Source organism: Buteo buteo, chromosome 24 (assembly GCF_964188355.1).
Source record: "Buteo buteo chromosome 24, bButBut1.hap1.1, whole genome shotgun sequence".
NCBI lineage: Eukaryota > Metazoa > Chordata > Aves > Accipitriformes > Accipitridae > Buteo > Buteo buteo.
The window spans coordinates 5,466,752-5,484,854 of record NC_134194.1 but is presented as its reverse complement, the minus strand read 5'-3'; the positions used below and the strand labels follow the sequence as shown (position 1 = coordinate 5,484,854).

Genomic DNA, 18,103 nt, shown 5'->3' with positions numbered 1-18,103 from the left:
TGGACTAGGGTATTTAAGAATAAAATGTAAAGGGAATGTATAGTATTTACAGTGCATTAAGAAGTTTTATTTAAAATGATAACTTGGTCTGTGTCTTCTTTTTAGGCAAAATAGTATATTGCTTGGTGGCAATGATAGAATATCTTCAGAGATGTTTCTGGTAAGACTATGGTTTCCTTTACATACAGATACACAGCATCTTATGAACTTAATTGAGATACAGATATGAAGAAAACCAATAAATTTAGCTTTTAAAATCTTATGACGGTTGGCCTGCTGCAAGGTTTGCAAAATCTGTTAGAGATCTCATCATCTTGCTTCACAGAAACTTTTGGCAGCAGAGCAAGTTTATGCTTATGCATCTCGTGTAAGGAATGTTTTGTAATGCAAATAATTTACTACTGTTGGGGGTGAAGCTTGTTTATAATTCCTTGAGCTAGGAAAGTAAGAATTTTTTTTTTCTCCAGAAAATGTCCAGAAGTGCTGGAACTGGCACTGATTAGGTACCTGATTTCAAGTTGCTAATAATAATAAAATTGTTCTGTTATGTTATTTAAATACAGGATTCAAGTAGCAAGACTTGTGATCTTAATGCAAATACTGATTCAGAGGTGTTGGGGGATGGCAATGTTAATGTTTCTGAGGAAGCTCTGGGTGTCCAAATACCACGTCTAGATCTGAAGAATGTATCTGATGGTGACAAATGGGAAGGTAATTTTCACCATTTAGCTCATAATATAGTTGGCTAATAATGATAAATAGAACAATTGACAAAGTAGAAGCAGACAACTTATGCTTTTTTTCTTTAGTTCAATCTGAATAATATGTTCCTGTGCACATGGTAGGATCGACCAAGTCATGACATAGGTCCCGTCTTGTTTCAGAACTATCTGCAATTTAATTAAGGACCTTAAAAAAAACTCAAAAGAAAAAATAGTCAAAGCAGCAGCTAAAGAAAGCAAAAAAAGCCTAAGTTTCATACTAAAGGGTTGTTTTTGTTTAAGTGCCTCGTGTTTCCCAGGACCCTGAGTCTCTCATCCAAGTCCTTAAAAATGCTTTCTCTGATTTATGTCATACAGTTAATATTCACATTGTGTCTTGCTTGTTTTGTTATTTGTTTTTTTTTTAATGTAAGCTACTGAAGTTCTAATATTAGCTGAATTTGACTTAAAAATCACTCAACTACTAAACACAGCAATTTATATTTAATTTATTCTGAAAAATCTGTTGGCTGTTCTGTTTTAAACATCACGAATGTCATGTATTGGTTTCCACATCATTGGACAACTTGAAACAGCTCTAAACTTTCAAATAAAAGTTAAAGCTGTAGATGGATATTACTTCTGGATTTTAGGAAAAGCAAAATGTATGAAACATAGTTTTCTCTCAGACAGGATTTGTTATGTTTGTGACCTTATTCTTCATGGCCTCCCAGGTTTAGCAAGCCCCTAAGCTTGTGACTTTACTGAACTTTGTTGCTCAAATGTCTGGTAATAACTGTTTAGTCCCTTGTTGTACTTGTGTACAAACATAACCCCTTTGTAACCAGAGCAAAACACTTTTGTCAATATCTTCTTTTCAAAGTACTTATCTCAAAGTACTTATCTTTTTACATGTTCCTTATATCCTGTTTCCTCTGCCTGGTGTTGATATTCTGAATTGTCACACCTTAAAAAATGCAAGTGATATAGTTTGCCAAAATACTGTGATCTGTTACTGACAGTACAATGGCCACAGTCCCCTTGTTTCCAATTTTAAAAACCTGCAAATACAACTTGGTAGGTACGGTACAGATTTACTACACAGGGATGAGATTCTAACTTCCAACAGGCTGTTCCAGTGACAACTATTCTTTGAGATGCCCGTAAGTGTCACAGTCAAATGTTAGCAAGACACTGGTAACAAAGAATGACTGCACTTAACTTCTGGTTGATGTGTTATAAATATTAAAATCAGTGAAGTATACCTGGAATGTGTGTAGTTCTACAGTGCAGCATATAGTTGTAGCATGTCAGCACATAAAGCTTTGTCCTGAAGCTCAAATGGTGATAACTTACTGTTAATTTGTCACCAGTGTTGACTGTTTTCCAAATTAATTGCCTGCATGAATCCATACTTCCCTTTTACATGAGGGAAAAATGAGGTTTGCAACTTGTGATTGGCTTACTTAGATTTGTAAAATATTTGCTGGTTTTTTTTTTGCTGGTTGGCCTTCTTGAGCCCTAGCAAACTGTACCTTCAGAGTATGTCATGTCATATAGAAGTCAATTTGCAGGCATCTGAAGACACTGAGATTTGCATTCTTGTTGCCCAATTTAATAACTTTAGACAAAGTTTAAAAAAAAAATCCTGCCTATGCTCTTAGTGTTTTATTTACATTAATTGCTTACTTGCACATTACATTTTATTGCATCCTCTTATTTGTGTTAATCTGACTTAATACGTATTCTCAGAAAGTTTGTGGCTTTTGTTTTCATTATTTCCTTAAATATGCTCATAAAAACTGCTTTGGTTTTACTTACCCAAATAGCTTTATGACCCTTACTTTGAAAAGAAAGTAGCATATCTGTATATAAATTTATATTATAAGCTTCTTGGTAGTAAAATCAGGATATTATGCAAGAGGTGTTATTTCATTGCAAAGTATTTTAACTCTGGGTATTCTTTAGTCCTGTTTAGAATGGTTATTAGGATCTCAGCCTTCCAAGGCACTGCAAGTCTTAGTGGCATTCCATTGAAGTAGATTGGCTTTGTAAAGAAATCTATACTAGTCCAACTCTTGTTACAAGATTTGGGTTATTAAAGCCTGTATGATAGAAAACTTAAAGGCCTGTTACCTTTACAGAGTTCTTGAAAATGAACGTCAAATGCTTGCTGGCTTAAGGCAAAAATGCAGATCGGTTAATCTATATTTCTGAGTATTTTTCTGCATTTGTCCTGCTTTTTAGAGATCACCACCATCTCTATTATTTACAAGCTGTGAGCAAAAAACATATATAAACTGGTCTTTTGTTAATGTGAGGATGCATGAGACTCTTATTAAAACTACAATAAGTCTTTGCTATTCCTGTGTCAGTTCTTTGTAAACCTTTTTACTGAAAAGTTCAAATTCGCTAAGGACTGAGCATCCTTACATGCCATTGAAATTGCTTGGAAGCTGAGAGTGCTCAGGGCCTGGCCCAAAAGATGGGATGTTTTTCCCTGGTACTGTATCTTCCTGCTTTACATGTTATGTATAGTTTGTTCTGACTGTGCTGTGTGTTCACTTTAGTATTTTTGCCATTCTTTTTCATTTTATTAGCGCCATGCCCTATCACTTTTCCCCTCATTGATTTCAAAACAATGCATCTGCAGAGAGAAGGGGAGGGTAAGTATGGTTCGCCATACGTTCAGTTATCTGCCTTTTGATAGTTTATGGTTTGCTTTCTCACTAACCCTTCACCTGCTGTCCCTTATCTTGGGAATGTTCTGATCTGCAATTTTTTATTTACTTTTTCTAAAAGGTCCCCTTCTTGTATCTTGTACTGTGTAAACAGGCAAGATTATAGCTTAAAAACAAAACAAAAAATCCCAATAACACTTAGTAAATGTACAGTGGAAAGCAGGTACAAGGGTTATTTTTTTAAAGATTACTTTGTGGGTTTTATTGTTGTTCTGCACACTTTGAACCCAGTTTTCAAATTTCTGATTTGAACTGGAAAATATAGGCAAGTCTCTAAAAGGAAAAGGGGGTGGGATTTTAAAGTACTTGGAAGGCTGTGTCAGCTTTTTGTTAGACAGCAAGAAAACCGTATCTGAGAACTGTAAGGGATGTTAGCAACTAACTTTTTTAGGGATTAAAAAAAAAATTGATTGTTTTGGAATCCCCTGCCTAAAAGAAATCACCTTCCACAAGTTAAGAAATCTCTTTTTCTCAGTGGTGTCAAGATGGATTTAAACTTAAAAACCCAACAACACTCCTTTAAAAAGACTTAAGCAAATGGGTATTGTACCTAAAGAGGTATTGTCAGGCTTACCTTCTTCAAAACCAAGAGGACAATCTTTCAAAGTACATGAGTAAGGTATGAAAATTAATTTCCACAGCAAAATATTGCAATGGACAATAAATATATTCTTCTAAGTTTGGATTAAGGTAAATAAGGCTCTTTTACACTCTTTAACTCTTCAGAAATGCATACTCACAAGATACACTTTGAAAAAGGGATCCTAGTGTGCATACTTCATTTCAGTACCTTTTTCTTTCAATTGTTACATGACAGAATTTGTAGCTTTCTATGTATTTCAATGTTTTTATTCACTTTGTGTATGACACCACATCCTTTATAGCATACAAGACTAAGCATTGGGTACGCATTTTTGTTTCCTTTTGACTCTTGTTTATAATTCTGTTAACAGAAAAGTACCATTCTGTGTCCCTTTTTTATCTTCTAGATCCGTTTCCTGCTTTCAAATCTTGGCAGGAGGACAGTGAATCTGGAGAAGCTCAGCTTTCCCCGCAGGCTGGAAGGATGACTAATCATCCACTGGAAGAGGACTGTCATCCGATATTGTCACATCGTAGTTTGGATTTTGGGCAAAGTCAACGTTTCTTACATGATCCAGAAACGTTAGATTCTTCTTCCAAAGCACTTTCTTTTGTGAGGTATGTATTTTAATGCAACCTGGTGGGTGTTGGGCAGGCGATGTTACTGCCAGTGCGAAAATACAGCTGTTTAGAACCTCATGGGTTTTCACAAAATGAATTAATCGAATACCAAGGTCAAATGTAGCATTATATGGCCATTTGGCTGTTCTGCCTGCACAGGAACTGCCATAGTGAGTCAGACCAGAGGTTCATCTGGGATGGTATCGTGTCTCTCAAAGTGGCCACTGGCAGATGTGGAGGGAAGGAGTACAAAAACAGGGCAAGCTTGCACAGATTTCCCTGGCGTGTGGTCAGGGCTTCTGACAACCTGCTGTAATGGCACTTCCTGTGCTGAAGATAGTATTTATATCCTTCGTTTACCAGTCTTTACTGGACTGCTGGTCTATGACTTTATGTAAGTTTTGGCTTTGTGGTTTGTTTGGGGTTTGTTTTTCAGTAGCATGAGTATCTATTTTTGTGTTGCAGTTTTGCCTTTGTTTTGCGTAGCATGTTATCCATTCCCAGTAAGAGCGCGCCAGGTTACACAAACTATTGCAACTAAAGTGTGCAGTAATGGTCTGCGCAGATTTCTCATTTGAGCTGTGGAAAGTCTTCATTCAGAAGGGTTATAGGGAAGTATCAGCTATTAGAGGGAGAGGTGTGGGACAGCAGTACAGTGAAGAGGTGGGATTCTTAATGCAGCTCTTCTCTTGCACATTTAGAGGAATGAGCCCATTTAACCCAGTGTATGAAAGTAGAGTTGTAACTAAACAAGCTGCAGGTTATTTGTTTGACACTCAGGAGTGTGATCCTCCAAAACTGTACATAACCTGTGACCTGTACTGTCTACTACTGTTAACTATGAAAGGGAGTTTAAGAAGAATTTCCATGCTATTAGGGAAGAAATAATCTCATAAAAATGAAAAAATCTGGAACAGGAAAGACCAAGTTTAGAGTCTTCAGTTCTCTGTCTGACATAGATTTATTGATGCAAAAAGATACTTGCCCAAGTTTTCTCCAGTTAGCTGCAGAAGACAGTTGACAAGTACTGTTAAAATGATGCAGAGGACTGACCTGCAGAAAAGTGCTGATTGTAATAGCTGTTCTCCTCATTCTGAAACTAATAAGGATCTACACTACTAGATTATTAGATTAATATTTCTAATATCTTGAACTATGTAGATGTCACTAGCTGTGTTGAGAGATCTTTCAGGCACCTTGTGTAACAAGTGTACTGGAAAATTGTCATGGTCTGTCTTGAAATAAAAAGGCTTATCACAAGCAGCAAATGTCAAGGAGCTAAACAAGTGCAAAAGATGATTTAAAACCAGAATCACATACTCTAGAAATATATTAGTAAGGCCAACAGATGATACAGATGTTTTTTACATAAGTATCTAGTAACTTGCGTCTGACAGTGAAGTGGAGCTGTCTAATTACCAAGGATTGTTGAGTGATAGCTTCAAGCCTAGGCTTTATTCTGTGCCCAGTACTTCAAAAACTACTGAGTATCTAGAAACCTAGATAAGTAGCCTATCCACCAGAAAGACCTGAACTGTTTTAATGACAATGTAATTAATGGTACATTAGTTTATTACACTTGAATTTCAAATGCTGTTTTTCTGTTAGGGGTATTACTTTAATTAGAGAGGAAGAAATAACCCATCACATTTTGAAGGCAGCAGATCAAAGCATTTTGATTCAGTAAGTAAATAGCTCTGACTGAAAAGCTGAAAAGAATGGATTATGAACTGGAGAAAAAAATGAAATTAGTCGTCTGTCACTCAAATATACAAGTTGTTTGCACTTGTTTAATTATTTAAATGACGTTTTAAAAATGTTTTTAATACAGAACACGAAGAGCGTCTTTCAGCTCAAAAGATGACAAAAGGGAAGACAAGACACCTTATCAGCTTGTCAAGAAATTACAGAAAAAAATAAAGCAATTTGAGGAACAATTTGAAAAAGAGAAAAACAGTAAGGTAAGTTACTGCTTCTGCTTTTATTTAGGCTAAAGGACTGCGTGGTAAAGCTAAGTTACTTCTTGTAGTTCATCACTGAATAACTGTGGGTTCACAAATGAGAATAATTTTGTTATACACTGCTGTCTGCAGAAGTGAACTGAGCAACAGCAATACTAGAAAATGTGCCATAATGCCTGAGCCCAAAGAAGGGCAGACAGTGACATTTATGTGGTGAGAGTGAGGGGTTATCAGAAGAGATATGTGGAAAGGCAGAAGCATCTTGCCACTCTCTGGTTCAACTTCTGATGTCTTGTCTGAAGTTTATTTTCACAAGTGTTGCCGTTATGTTGGCGCTGAGATCTGATCTGGTACTAAGTGGCATCCATGTTACTAGTCGCTTTCACTGTCATAAATATTACCAAATCTTGAAAGAAGTATTTATAAACAAGACTTGGTGTGTTTGTTTTCATAAAATGTAGTTTGTTTGTATCACTTTTCAGCCCTCCTATAGCGATATTGCAGCCAATCCAAAAGTTTTAAAATGGATGACTGAACTTACCAAATTAAGAAAGCAAATAAAAGGTAAGGGATGCTACAGTTTCTGGTTTTCTACAAATACAAATTTCCAACACGACTAAAATGCTTAAGTCATTAAGTAAAATTCCACAGGACAGTAAAAATGTTTCATTTCTAGATTCTGAATTACTCAATTTTTGTGGCTTTGGTTTTAGTTCATTAGAAGAGAAACTTTGCCTATGCAAACTGTTATGTTCCTTTATTTGCAGTTAAACAGAGAGAGTTATTTCTTTTAAACCTTTGGATTGAGCAGTTTTTCTCATTTCAGATGCAAAGCAGAGGAGCTCAGATGGAGAATTCATACCTCAAACACGTCCACGAAGTAACACTCTTCCAAAAAGCTTTGGTTCCTCTCTTGACCAAGAGGATGAAGAAAATGGTGATGAGATGCGGGTTGTGCAGAAAGAGAAGAAGCCCACCAAGGAAGCTACACTTGAACTCATTTTGAAAAGATTAAAGGAAAAACGAGTTGAGAGATGTTTGCCAGAAGATATAAAAGTAAGCATATGGTTATGGATAGGCTGTTTCTAAGAGACTAACAGAGGGAAATAGAGCACTGTCAGACACTTCAGATATCACTTTGTTGGCAAAATGGTGCCTCTCTAGCAGCCCTTTAGCAAGCCCTCGTGGGGGCAAGACTGGCAAGACTTTGTGGGGAAATGATCAAGATGAGCAATGATGGACATTTTTCGTCCTCACTCTTTCTTAAAATATTTGCAAGTATGTGCTGACAATATCGGACAGCTTTAAATGGATGAAGGTGGGATGTATATTAACTAAGCTAAGTTTGGCTAAGGCATCTGTATAGCTGATAATGTAGAAAAACTGTTAGTGACTTGTGTTTGAGATGTGACTTACTCTTCTGACAGAAAATGACAAAGGACCATTTGGTAGAAGAGAAAACATCTCTCCAGAAAAGCCTCCTGTATTATGAAAGTCAACATGGACGGCCGGTAATACTTGGTTTACTTCATCAAACTGTATTAATGTATGCGTAGGCAAGAGTAACTCTTGTGCATTAGTAATACCAGAATTTAATGCGGGGGGGGCAGGGTGGTGGTGGTGTTCTTCTCCAAAACACAAAGTTACTTATTGGTTTCCATGTTGCCATTAGAGGAAGCCATTGCATTGATGACTTAAAAAAAATTTACATATTAATAGGCCTTTTTTCCAAAGATCAGTAGGTTATTGGAGTTTGCAAAGTGATTGCTATTGTTTGCCTTACATGTCTGCGAAGCAAAGAGAAATCTTAAAAATAAAAGACGCTATTGAATTTCCTGAGAAAAGGCCTGAAATGTTGTTCTGGATTTCACAAAAACAGAAATGAAAAGACACTTCCCCCCCCCTCCAAGTCTGTGGCATGTATCTTAAATAATTGGAGATACAGAAGTTAGTGACTAGTAATTAGTGCCTAAAGTTCTGGGTTTTTATCTTGGACAGTGATCAACATCACTAGTCCAATCACAAGATCTTTCCAGTGACTATTCTATCAGCCTTCTGGACTTGGCACACTAGCTTTATAATCAGCGCTGCCATGTAAATCTGACCAAGCCTTTCAGTGTAAAGGCCAAGGAAGAAAATGGTCTTGGAGATGTTGTCACAGTTCTATAAATCCCCTTAGGGAGAAAATGCCAGTAACTGTTCAGGATAGCCTGTAAGATTAATTATGTTAGTGTACACAGTGGCTGAGAATTGAGAGTAAATCAGAGATCAGATAAAATCTCTCTACAGTTTCATCTTTTTCTTTTTTCCCCTGTCATTTCTGTAGACTCATCATCAATGCTAGGCACACAGTCTTCTCCCCCAGTTCTTGGTCCCTTTTTTTTCCTCTTTTCCATGTGTCTTTAAAGATAGAGGGTTTGCTTCTACTGAAGCTGCCTTAACTTTTAGGAAGTCTTTAAAACTTCTTCCTGAAAAATATAGAAGTTAAAGTGAGAAAAGAGAGGAGGAAAAAGCACCCACTTATTCTGCTTTATCTGCATAAAACCCATTTCATACACACAATTTAAACTAGTTTTATGTTCCTATTTGGAAAGTACGTGGCCTGGCATGAGAAGCATACCGCTTTGTGTTTGCTTGTATATTATTGAGTGACTGGTATAATTAATTCTGTGGTTTCTCTGCCTTTAGGTTACTAGAGAAGAAAGACATATTGTGAAGCCACTTTATGACAGATACAGACTTGTAAAACAAATGTTAACTAGAGCAAGCATTACTCCTATTCTTGTGAGTAAAACAAATGCTGTTTCTGTTTTTTTCCACTTTTGAACTGCTAGGCTGCCTTTAGAAGAGCTAGTAATAGTGTTCTGTAAAATACATCTTTCTTATGGAAGATACAAGTTGTTGTTGTCATTGTACTTGAGGCATTTGATTTACTGCCAAGAGCCAGGGCAGTTCAAAGCTTTCTGTGACCTTGATGGCTCCTAGGAAGTAAATGGTTCTTGGTGGAAGTAAATAAGCTGTTCTAACTTGCCATGGCTGAGACATTCCCAAGTCACTGTGCTAGGTATGGATCCACAGTACATATTGTACTTTTAGTCCTCCCAAGAATAGTAACACCAGTTGTAGTGAAGCTTGCCTCTCTTCTGTACTTAGCTTACTGTCACCAGAGGCATGAGTGATAGGATGGCCATAAGAATGATTTCATTCCTTCATGCTTCCCCAGTGTGAGACGTTATCAATGTCTGCAGCATCTGTACAACATCTGCACTTTTTCCATTGTGTTTTCACTTCATTTCCTTCTAACTTGCAGTGCTTTCTACTCTTTTCTTTCCTCTCTCTGTGGTCTTGTAAGAGATGAGGAAGAAAAGTTTCCATACTGTACAAGGAGATTGATGTAACCTTGTTTATAGTACCTGTAAAACAGTTGGGGAATAACAACAGGCTGTCTGTCTTTGTTCTTCATGACCTATAATCAAACTCTTGCATGCCGACCCAGACTTGCAACAAAACAGTTTTGATATTAGCTATTTGACCCTTCTAGAAGGAAGGGATTGCGTAGCTGATGTGAGATAATCTCTTTACATACAGACAGTTCTCTACCAGGTTTACATAGCTGGGCAGTGGCTTACTCAGCAGGAACTTAATCGGCTGTTTATGTTGACTCTGACTGTTCTTAGCTATCCCCTGTAAGCCAAAGTACATTGAGATGAAGGGACCAGTTCAACATCATTCCTTTCTTGCACATACATTTTTGGGTAGCTGCTTTTGTAGAAAAATGTGATTTACACTGCAGTCATATTTCAGTTTAAGGGCTTTTATATCAGTATCCCATTTTGAACTCCATAAACACAGGTTGCTCTTAAAACACCTAAGCTTTTCTCCATGACTGGTGAGTCATAGGTTATTGGTGGTGCGCTTGACTGCTTGAGTTTTATCCCATCTCTCACCTCAAAAACCTGACTCTTCAGCTCAGATGCATTATATATTATCAGGAGCCTTATGACTATATTGTAGTTGTTCAGTTTTTTGTGGGTGGTTGTTTTTTTGGTTTTTTGGCTGTGAAATAAAGGGATGGGTGATTCAGAAGAGATCTTGGCAACATAATTCCTAGTCTGTGCTGTAGGCAACATCTGTAAAATGTTTTTCATAGGCCTCTGCTTTTGAACCTGTAAGAGGTATGTGGAGCTCTCTAATTACTAAGGATTGTTCAGTGTTACCTTCTAGGTAGGCTATATTCAGTGCCAGGTATTTCCAGAATTGCTTTTTGGTTTACATGCCACTTGCTTCCAAGAGATATCTCTTATGGTATCACGGTATTACTAATGACATACACTGAAGCCTGTGTGGAAATGTCCAAAGAAGCAGGAAGCTATTTACCTCTCATGAACTCAAGTTTTTTGACAGGTCATTGTCTGTGTGGCTTTCGTGTTCCACCTTTGTTCTGTTCAAAGAGCCCATCTGTTGAAATAGCTTATGCTGTCCAGGGATAACAGATGAGCAGGGCATAATTGCATGTGTGCAACAGGCAGTTAACAGTAATACCTGTACAGCACAGTGGCACCTGTTTTAGGCTGAAGTTCAAAGGATTTTGACTCTGAGGTGGCAATAGATAACTCTTATATAGCACTTCCAATTGCAGGGCTTCAGAGTGGTCTAGAAAAAGAAACTGGCAGTATTGTTCCCAATGTATGCCTGGCAGAAGATGAAAAACGGCTTTGGCATTGTGTAACTTTATTTTTATAATCTCCCTGTGGTTTGGTTTGGGAGGAACAAGAGTAAATATGAAATTCAGAGATATCTCTACGCTTTATGAATTTTCTACAAAACAGGGAGAGCGAGTGAGAGTGAGCACTTTTTATCTTAAGTCAGAAGAAGAATATTAGAGTTTCAGATATTTTTTACTTCTGTGTCAAGGATACTATGGGCATCTGAGCTTTTTGGGTTATATGGTTGTTTTGTCTGTGGTCTGTAAGTATGTTTGCCATCTTTTTTTCTTCTGAAAGAAGAAATACCTGTAGGTCTAAGGTGACTTGAACGACCTTCTGACCGCACACAGCATTTAAAGTCTAATGGCAGATAATGAAACAAACTTAAAATTTTTGCAGGGGTCACCATCAACCAAGAGGCGGGGGCAGATGTTACAGCCCATTATTGAAGGTGAAACTGCCCATTTTTTTGAAGAAATTAAGGTGTGTACAGTGCATTTCTAAAAAATACTTCCCAGCACTTGTAATAGGGAACTGAAATATTCATACTTGTCTTGAATCTCTGCTTTGACTTTCAGGAAGAAGAGGAGGAAAGTGATGGTTTGTCTACAGACCTGAATGATATCTTAAAAACTGCTGTCCAAACACAGTCTGTTTTAAGCCCAGTTGAAAACTCCGAGTCTGATGTTGAAGATGGTCAAGAGAAACTGACCCGGGACCTTAGGCTGTCAAGCACCCGTGCTGCTTCTATGTATGTAAAAATAAGAAGTGACTAATTCTATTATAGAAGTTGCAATTATTGCACTTACAGTCATGATACCAAATACATGATGTTGGGTGGAAAGCGGTGACACATTCAGCGCTTCTCAGGAAGCGTTTGGCTTGAATGAGTGTTCTTTCCTCTGACATGTCTGACTAAGATCTCTTTGTATTCAGTGAATTGTTTAGTATCTTCTAAACCTTCTTCAGCCTTCCTTGAGGTGTGTAGACAGCAGAAAATTTATACCCTTTTATTAACCACTAGTTCGTTCTCAGTATTTCACAATTGGACAGGCAGCATGTTCCTTATGAGCAAGACAAATTTATTATTAGTGCCGCTAGCTCAGTTGTTTTTGAGTATGCTTTGAAGAATTTAAATTTTATTGTATGGCCAACAGTATTTTTCTTTCACTTGAAATTTTTAGGCCTGAATTATTGGAGCAACTGTGGAAAGCCAGAGCTGAAAAAAAGAAGCTACGTAAGACATTACGAGAATTTGAAGAGGAGTTTTATCAGCAGAATGGAAGGTTTGTTTAGCACAAAAACAGATGCTGGACAGCAGCCTCATTTTGTAGCCAAGTATTTTTTTTTTTCAACTTTCTATATGAATGTTGCCAAATGGAATCTGATTGTGTATTTTTAATAGTGGAGGAAGCCTGCTCCTGAGTTTTGTTTCCTCTATTACAGTCTGTAAAGCATAATAATGAAAATGGAAGAAGGGGGGGGGTTTCCATTTTAAAAAAAAAGGCATTTTAAAATACTTATAAAACAATATTTTTTACATTAAACTCCCCCCCCCCCCCCCCCCCCCCCGATTATCCCTCTGTTTTTAACATAGGGCAGGGAAGTTTGCATATTTGTCCTTTTTTTCCAGTAGGTCAGTCCTGACAGTGGATATTCGCTTTACCAATAAAGGGTTATATAATTTTTATTCTTCTCTGTATTGTTTAGTTCTTTTAGGCTTCTTATTTGAATATATGTTGTTAGAAATTTGATTGAACTGCTGCCTGTTGTATGTAATAGGAGGTTTTTCAAGGTGTATCACCTTGTGAACAAAACTAACAACACTTGAAAGAGGTCAGTCACTTTCTTGACTGGCAGATGTTCTCACTTAACTATACTTTCTACTGTATTTCTCCTTAACTATAAACTCCAGGACCATTGGTCACAGAAATTCCACTAACATGGCTTCATCATGCATTTACTGAATTTGGCATGTAACTCCTTTTGATTTTAATGGCAAATAATGAGGTTAATAATGAAGAGTTGATTTAAAAATAAGTCACATTAATAGTGACACATTAATTTATTATAGTTCAGTGTTAAATAGATAAGAATAATTCTCTGATATCAATTTGTGGGTCAGTCTACATATAGTGAAAATGTAGATTGACTTAAATTTATTTGTATTTTTCTGTAATGTATACACAGGATCTGAAATGAAAGTCTTCATATCCTATTAATAAAATTTCCAGGAGAACTTAAGAGAACGATTTATAAACAATGCTGCAACAGTTGTGCTGAATAAATGCTGCTGGGTTTTCTATTCAATTTTTTAGGTGATGGCAATTTTAACTACAATGAACTAAAATACAACATGTCTATTATTGGTGAACAAGCTTCCAAAAGTGTTTTTATTTGCCCTAAGATAACTGCACGTAGCTGCTTTTGGATTTGGCTTGCTGCAGTATGGAGGATTTTCTTGAAACTTTGGTGTGCTTCTTTTTACAGGAATGTACAGAAAGAAGATCGGGTCCCAATGCTTGATGAGTACAGGGAGTACAAGAAAATTAAAGCCAAACTTAGGCTGTTAGAAGTCCTTATCAGCAAACAAGATTCTTCAAAATCAATTTAAATTATATTCCTTCAACCCATTGAATAACATGATGTTTCCGTATAGTACCACTGTACTTAATGGGTGCTTGTGTTCATTTGTCATGCACTGTTGAAAGAATCCAGTTTGTGCACTTTATTGTGGTGCCACTATAACATGTTTGAAGGGTAAGTAGGTCCTGGCTAGAGAGCAAGTAAGATTTCTAAGTTCGAGACTGCTCTATCCAACTTTAGCAAACACAGTTTCCATCAAAGTTTTGTGTTACAGATGCATCCATCTTGTTCCAAAACAACCATAGCTTTTTTTTTCTTTAGCATTCAAGAACTTTTGAGACTTTTGTTATTACCAACTTTTTGCGTTATCGAAGAAATTATTAATACCGTAATGCTACACTGAACTACTCCTCTTGCCTATTTTTTATTATGGGGGAAAAAAAGTCAGCAAATTAAACATACAGCTCTTTTTCCTGGAACATTTAAAAAAACAGACTGAAATTCCTTTCAAAGGACTGCTGTGGAACAACTTTAATTTTTGGTATTCTAAATTGCACCTATAACACAGTAATAATTAACATCTATGGATTTTGCTCATTAGTGGTCACGTTTCCGCCTTGATAAAGATGACAGTGGACAAACCAGAAAGTGACCTTCTTAGTGTCTTTTAAAACTTGGAAAACTGAAAAGTTATATCACATGCTGCCTACAGGACTTATGTTACTGTTGTTCATTTTATCATTTTATTGGTTATTGTTTATCAACTAGCGGTGACATAGTGTGTTGTCTGAATTGGATACTGCATCTCCACTTTTGGAAGATTTGAGGAACATAATGAACATTTCAGTGTATGGGAAATCTGATGGCACTCAGACTTGCATAGCTCCAGCAGAAAAGAGCTGGCTTAGGACAGTTAAAATTCCACTGTACCTGAAATAAGTATGGTATCAAGGGCTAAAATCAGTGTAGTTAATGCGCACCACAGGGTGAACTGTCGGTTTTGAGTGAAAAAATTACTGCTGTTTATCACAATTTTGTTTTACAGTTGGAGAATAAAAATAAGTTATCTAACCCTTATGATGTAAGCAAAACAGTTTATGGGCCTTGCATGATTTAGCTTCAGAGTTGAAACTAAATAATGTTTTGAGTATCACATCTGCTGTGCTGAATGATGATTTAGCTACTAGCTTTATGCTCTGCAACAGCCATCAGCAGCTGTTTTTGATCTGGCAAAATCTAAGTGTTAATTTTAACTGGTGCTTTCTCAATTTTTTTTTTCTTCAATGTATCAGTTTGATTGTGGCCATGTTTTGCATGCACCTACTCTCACTGCATGTTTTTATGACTGGCTAATGTCAACATAGCTATTATTCACACTGCTTTATGAAAGACCAAAAATGAACTTTCTCACAACATAAGAAATGGCTCGCATGTAACCTCATAGACTTGCTGTTCTGTCACGAAGCATATGAAATAGGTTGAAAGTAGGATTTTTAGTGCTCAGATTTCATCTGTGTACTGTAGAATACTTCTTTTGTTTTACTCTGCTTGTAGGCATGTAATTTTGGAATTCAGAAAAAAAAAAGCACTAAAACTATTGAGCACTGGTGGTATGCCTTTTTTTTTTTTAACTGCAAAATGATGTGGGACCTGAGAGAATTACGAGGTTAAACTAGTCTTGAGACCATTTATCAATTTTATTCAGTTCCATTGTGCAATGTACACTTCAGTTACTTTTCTATCAGTCTGCAGACACGGGTGTATCCAAACATTGAAACTAATGTGTACTGTATAGTGTTGTACATGAATGTTTGTGTTTTATATACCACATGCAAAATGTCAATATGCACTATTTAAATGTTTTAAATAATATATTCCTCCTTTATAATGCTTAAATCTATATGATTCCAATATTTTTATAAGTGAGTGAGTGATCAGACTGGTTCCAATTCAGAATTAACAGCTGCTTTGTGTTTGTTATGCAGTGTTTGGCTGTTTATTCAGTATAGTAGATAAGCATGGCAACAGTTATGCTGAGTGTGTTTTGTGCCATCCTTGTTGAGCAATAAATAAATGGTAGAACTAGGCATTTTGTGATATAACAGTTTTACTTTGGTAAAAGCAAAACCTATATATCTATATGGATATATAGATATGGAATATATATAACTAAACCAGATATAATTGCATTGCTATGTCTGGTGCTCATTGTATAGACTTTTATAATAAAAGTACCTTAACCTTTATTGTCATATATCTTTGTTTCTCATCATGCTTTCTCCTCCACTGCCATCTTTTAAAAACAAGTGCCGAGTCCTTCGCTGTTCCTGCACATATTTGTAGTTTCAGGGTGTTGCTGAGGCAGGTCCAAGTCCCACAGCCTGCCAGCGGAGCCACGTGCACTGGTGATGGCTCAGGTGCCCAGACAGCCCTTGATGAAGCTGCAGCAGTTTAAGCCTTATTTTACCTGTTTAGAGTGTGCCTCTCAGCAGAGACAGCAGGAAAGTGACCAAATCTATTCCTGAACTGACAGCTTGGCTTACGGTGCGATGTGGGCTTCAGTTCCTGCTGGGGTGCCAGCCTGCTGTGTGATGACGCTGTAGCAAACTGTGAGTCTCAATCATTCCTGCTCCAACAGTAGCAATTTTGGGAGTAGATGGGGCAGAGAGATGATTCAGCCGTTACTGGGCTAATTAATTCGCTGCCAGTGAATACACCTTCAGCTGATGAGCAGCATTTGGTCATGTCTCTATACCCATAATGATCTCAGCCTTAAAATTGGTATCCCAGCAGTTACTGCTTGCTGTGTTTGTGTCCAGAAACAGTGTTATTGCACACAGTTGTAAACACAAGAGGATGCTTTTCCTCTGGACCAAAAAGATTATTTTTTCATAGTATATTGATGTAAATTTGTATGAAAAGTGACTGAGGTCTTTCAAACTGACTCTTCTGTTGTGTTTTGTGTAAATGCACCTTTCTTCAGCTTAAGGCCTAACAGGGGACAGAAGAACTGAAGGTAAAGACTCTGCTTGTGGATGTGTGGCAGTGCAGGTAGATGGGAAGAAGAAAAGCAACTAGGAAGTTGAGGGAGCAAGTGAGGGAGAGGAGGCAGAAGGCAGCCTTCGGTATGTTCTTTAGGGTGGGCCAGAATAACCTTCCCTCTGATCACATGGCTTTCCTCCGAAGATGGGGAGGGAAAGAAAGCACAAATTCTTAGGACATTGGTTTGAAGAACGAACAAGGGTGCTACAGATCTGTTTTATAACCCCCCCATTTTCCCTTAGTGTTATTTATTCAGTGAAGCTTGCTCTGATGAAAATGCTAACAAGAAGACAAAAATCCCTTAAATTGTGGTTTAGTGGGAACTGTTTAAAATGAATGTGCAACAAAGCGATGAACTAAGAAGATTTTAATGAAGGAAAATAACCCTGTGTTGAACACCATTAGCCAAAACAGAGGAGAAGCAGGTATTTTTGGAAGGTGCAAAAAGCTCAGTGATACTGGGACAGATCTTCCTTGTAGAAGAACCAGTTCTGAGACAATGTAAATCTGTAGTATTCCAAGCTTTACCTCTTTAAACAGGTTTGCTTGAGCCATTATGTTACTGCAAGGCAAGGAGCTTGCTGGGAAAAGTGAGATGGGCTATAAAGAGGGTTTCCTGTGCCCCAGAGTAGTAGAGCAAGGTTGAGGAGTGCCTGAAAGCTCTTGCATGAAGTTCTGTGTAAGTAACTGTGTCTAAAGGTTTCGAGACTTCCTTGTACGAGAGGGGTTGACAGGAGGAGGAAAGGTTGGAGATGCCAAAGGTGCAATACATCTGCTTTCCTGCATGCCAGGCTACTGAGTAATCAAGATAAACAGATCATCAGTGACCTATGTTTTCTGGGACGAGTGTCCTGGGATACTGCGTAACAACAAGAACCCTTGGGAAGTGAAGAGGTCCATTTTTATTTTAAACTGGTCCCTCTTAGAGAATGTCTTGGCTTGGCCAGGAGCCTAAAGTACAAAATCTGTGAACCCTGATAGGCAAACCAGAGCCTGGCTACATGGTGCTACTGGGCTGAAGGGATCTCCTGGGTCCCTTCAAACGTGTCTGCTCCCTCCTCCATGATGCAGCTCCTCCACGCTGTCGTTAGATGCAGAGAAACCAGAGACTGTGTAGTAGCTTGATAGTGCTCTGCGGGGCATAAGGCTTTATAATGTTATAA

The 18,103-nt window shown here is 37.5% G+C and overlaps 1 protein-coding gene across 3 annotated transcripts in view; it reads left to right on the top strand.

Moving 5' to 3' along the window:
* The window catches only part of FAM13B (family with sequence similarity 13 member B), a 51,581-nt gene extending 35,437 nt beyond the window's left edge, over positions 1–16,144 (top strand). The window contains exons 13-25 of one of the 3 annotated variants that reach the window (XM_075056846.1): positions 106–160; positions 564–711; positions 3,302–3,367; positions 4,432–4,642; positions 6,477–6,606; positions 7,089–7,170; positions 7,433–7,662; positions 8,034–8,117; positions 9,295–9,390; positions 11,712–11,795; positions 11,891–12,063; positions 12,497–12,598; positions 13,803–16,144. In XM_075056846.1, coding sequence (XP_074912947.1) covers positions 106–160; positions 564–711; positions 3,302–3,367; positions 4,432–4,642; positions 6,477–6,606; positions 7,089–7,170; positions 7,433–7,662; positions 8,034–8,117; positions 9,295–9,390; positions 11,712–11,795; positions 11,891–12,063; positions 12,497–12,598; positions 13,803–13,926 — 1,585 coding nt within the window. In that variant the 3' untranslated portion in view covers positions 13,927–16,144. The remainder of the gene's footprint in view (positions 1–105; positions 161–563; positions 712–3,301; positions 3,368–4,431; positions 4,643–6,476; positions 6,607–7,088; positions 7,171–7,432; positions 7,663–8,033; positions 8,118–9,294; positions 9,391–11,711; positions 11,796–11,890; positions 12,064–12,496; positions 12,599–13,802) is intronic. The other 2 variants (XM_075056848.1, XM_075056847.1) reach the window with 2 other exon arrangements.
* Positions 16,145–18,103: the final 1,959 nt, after the last annotated feature.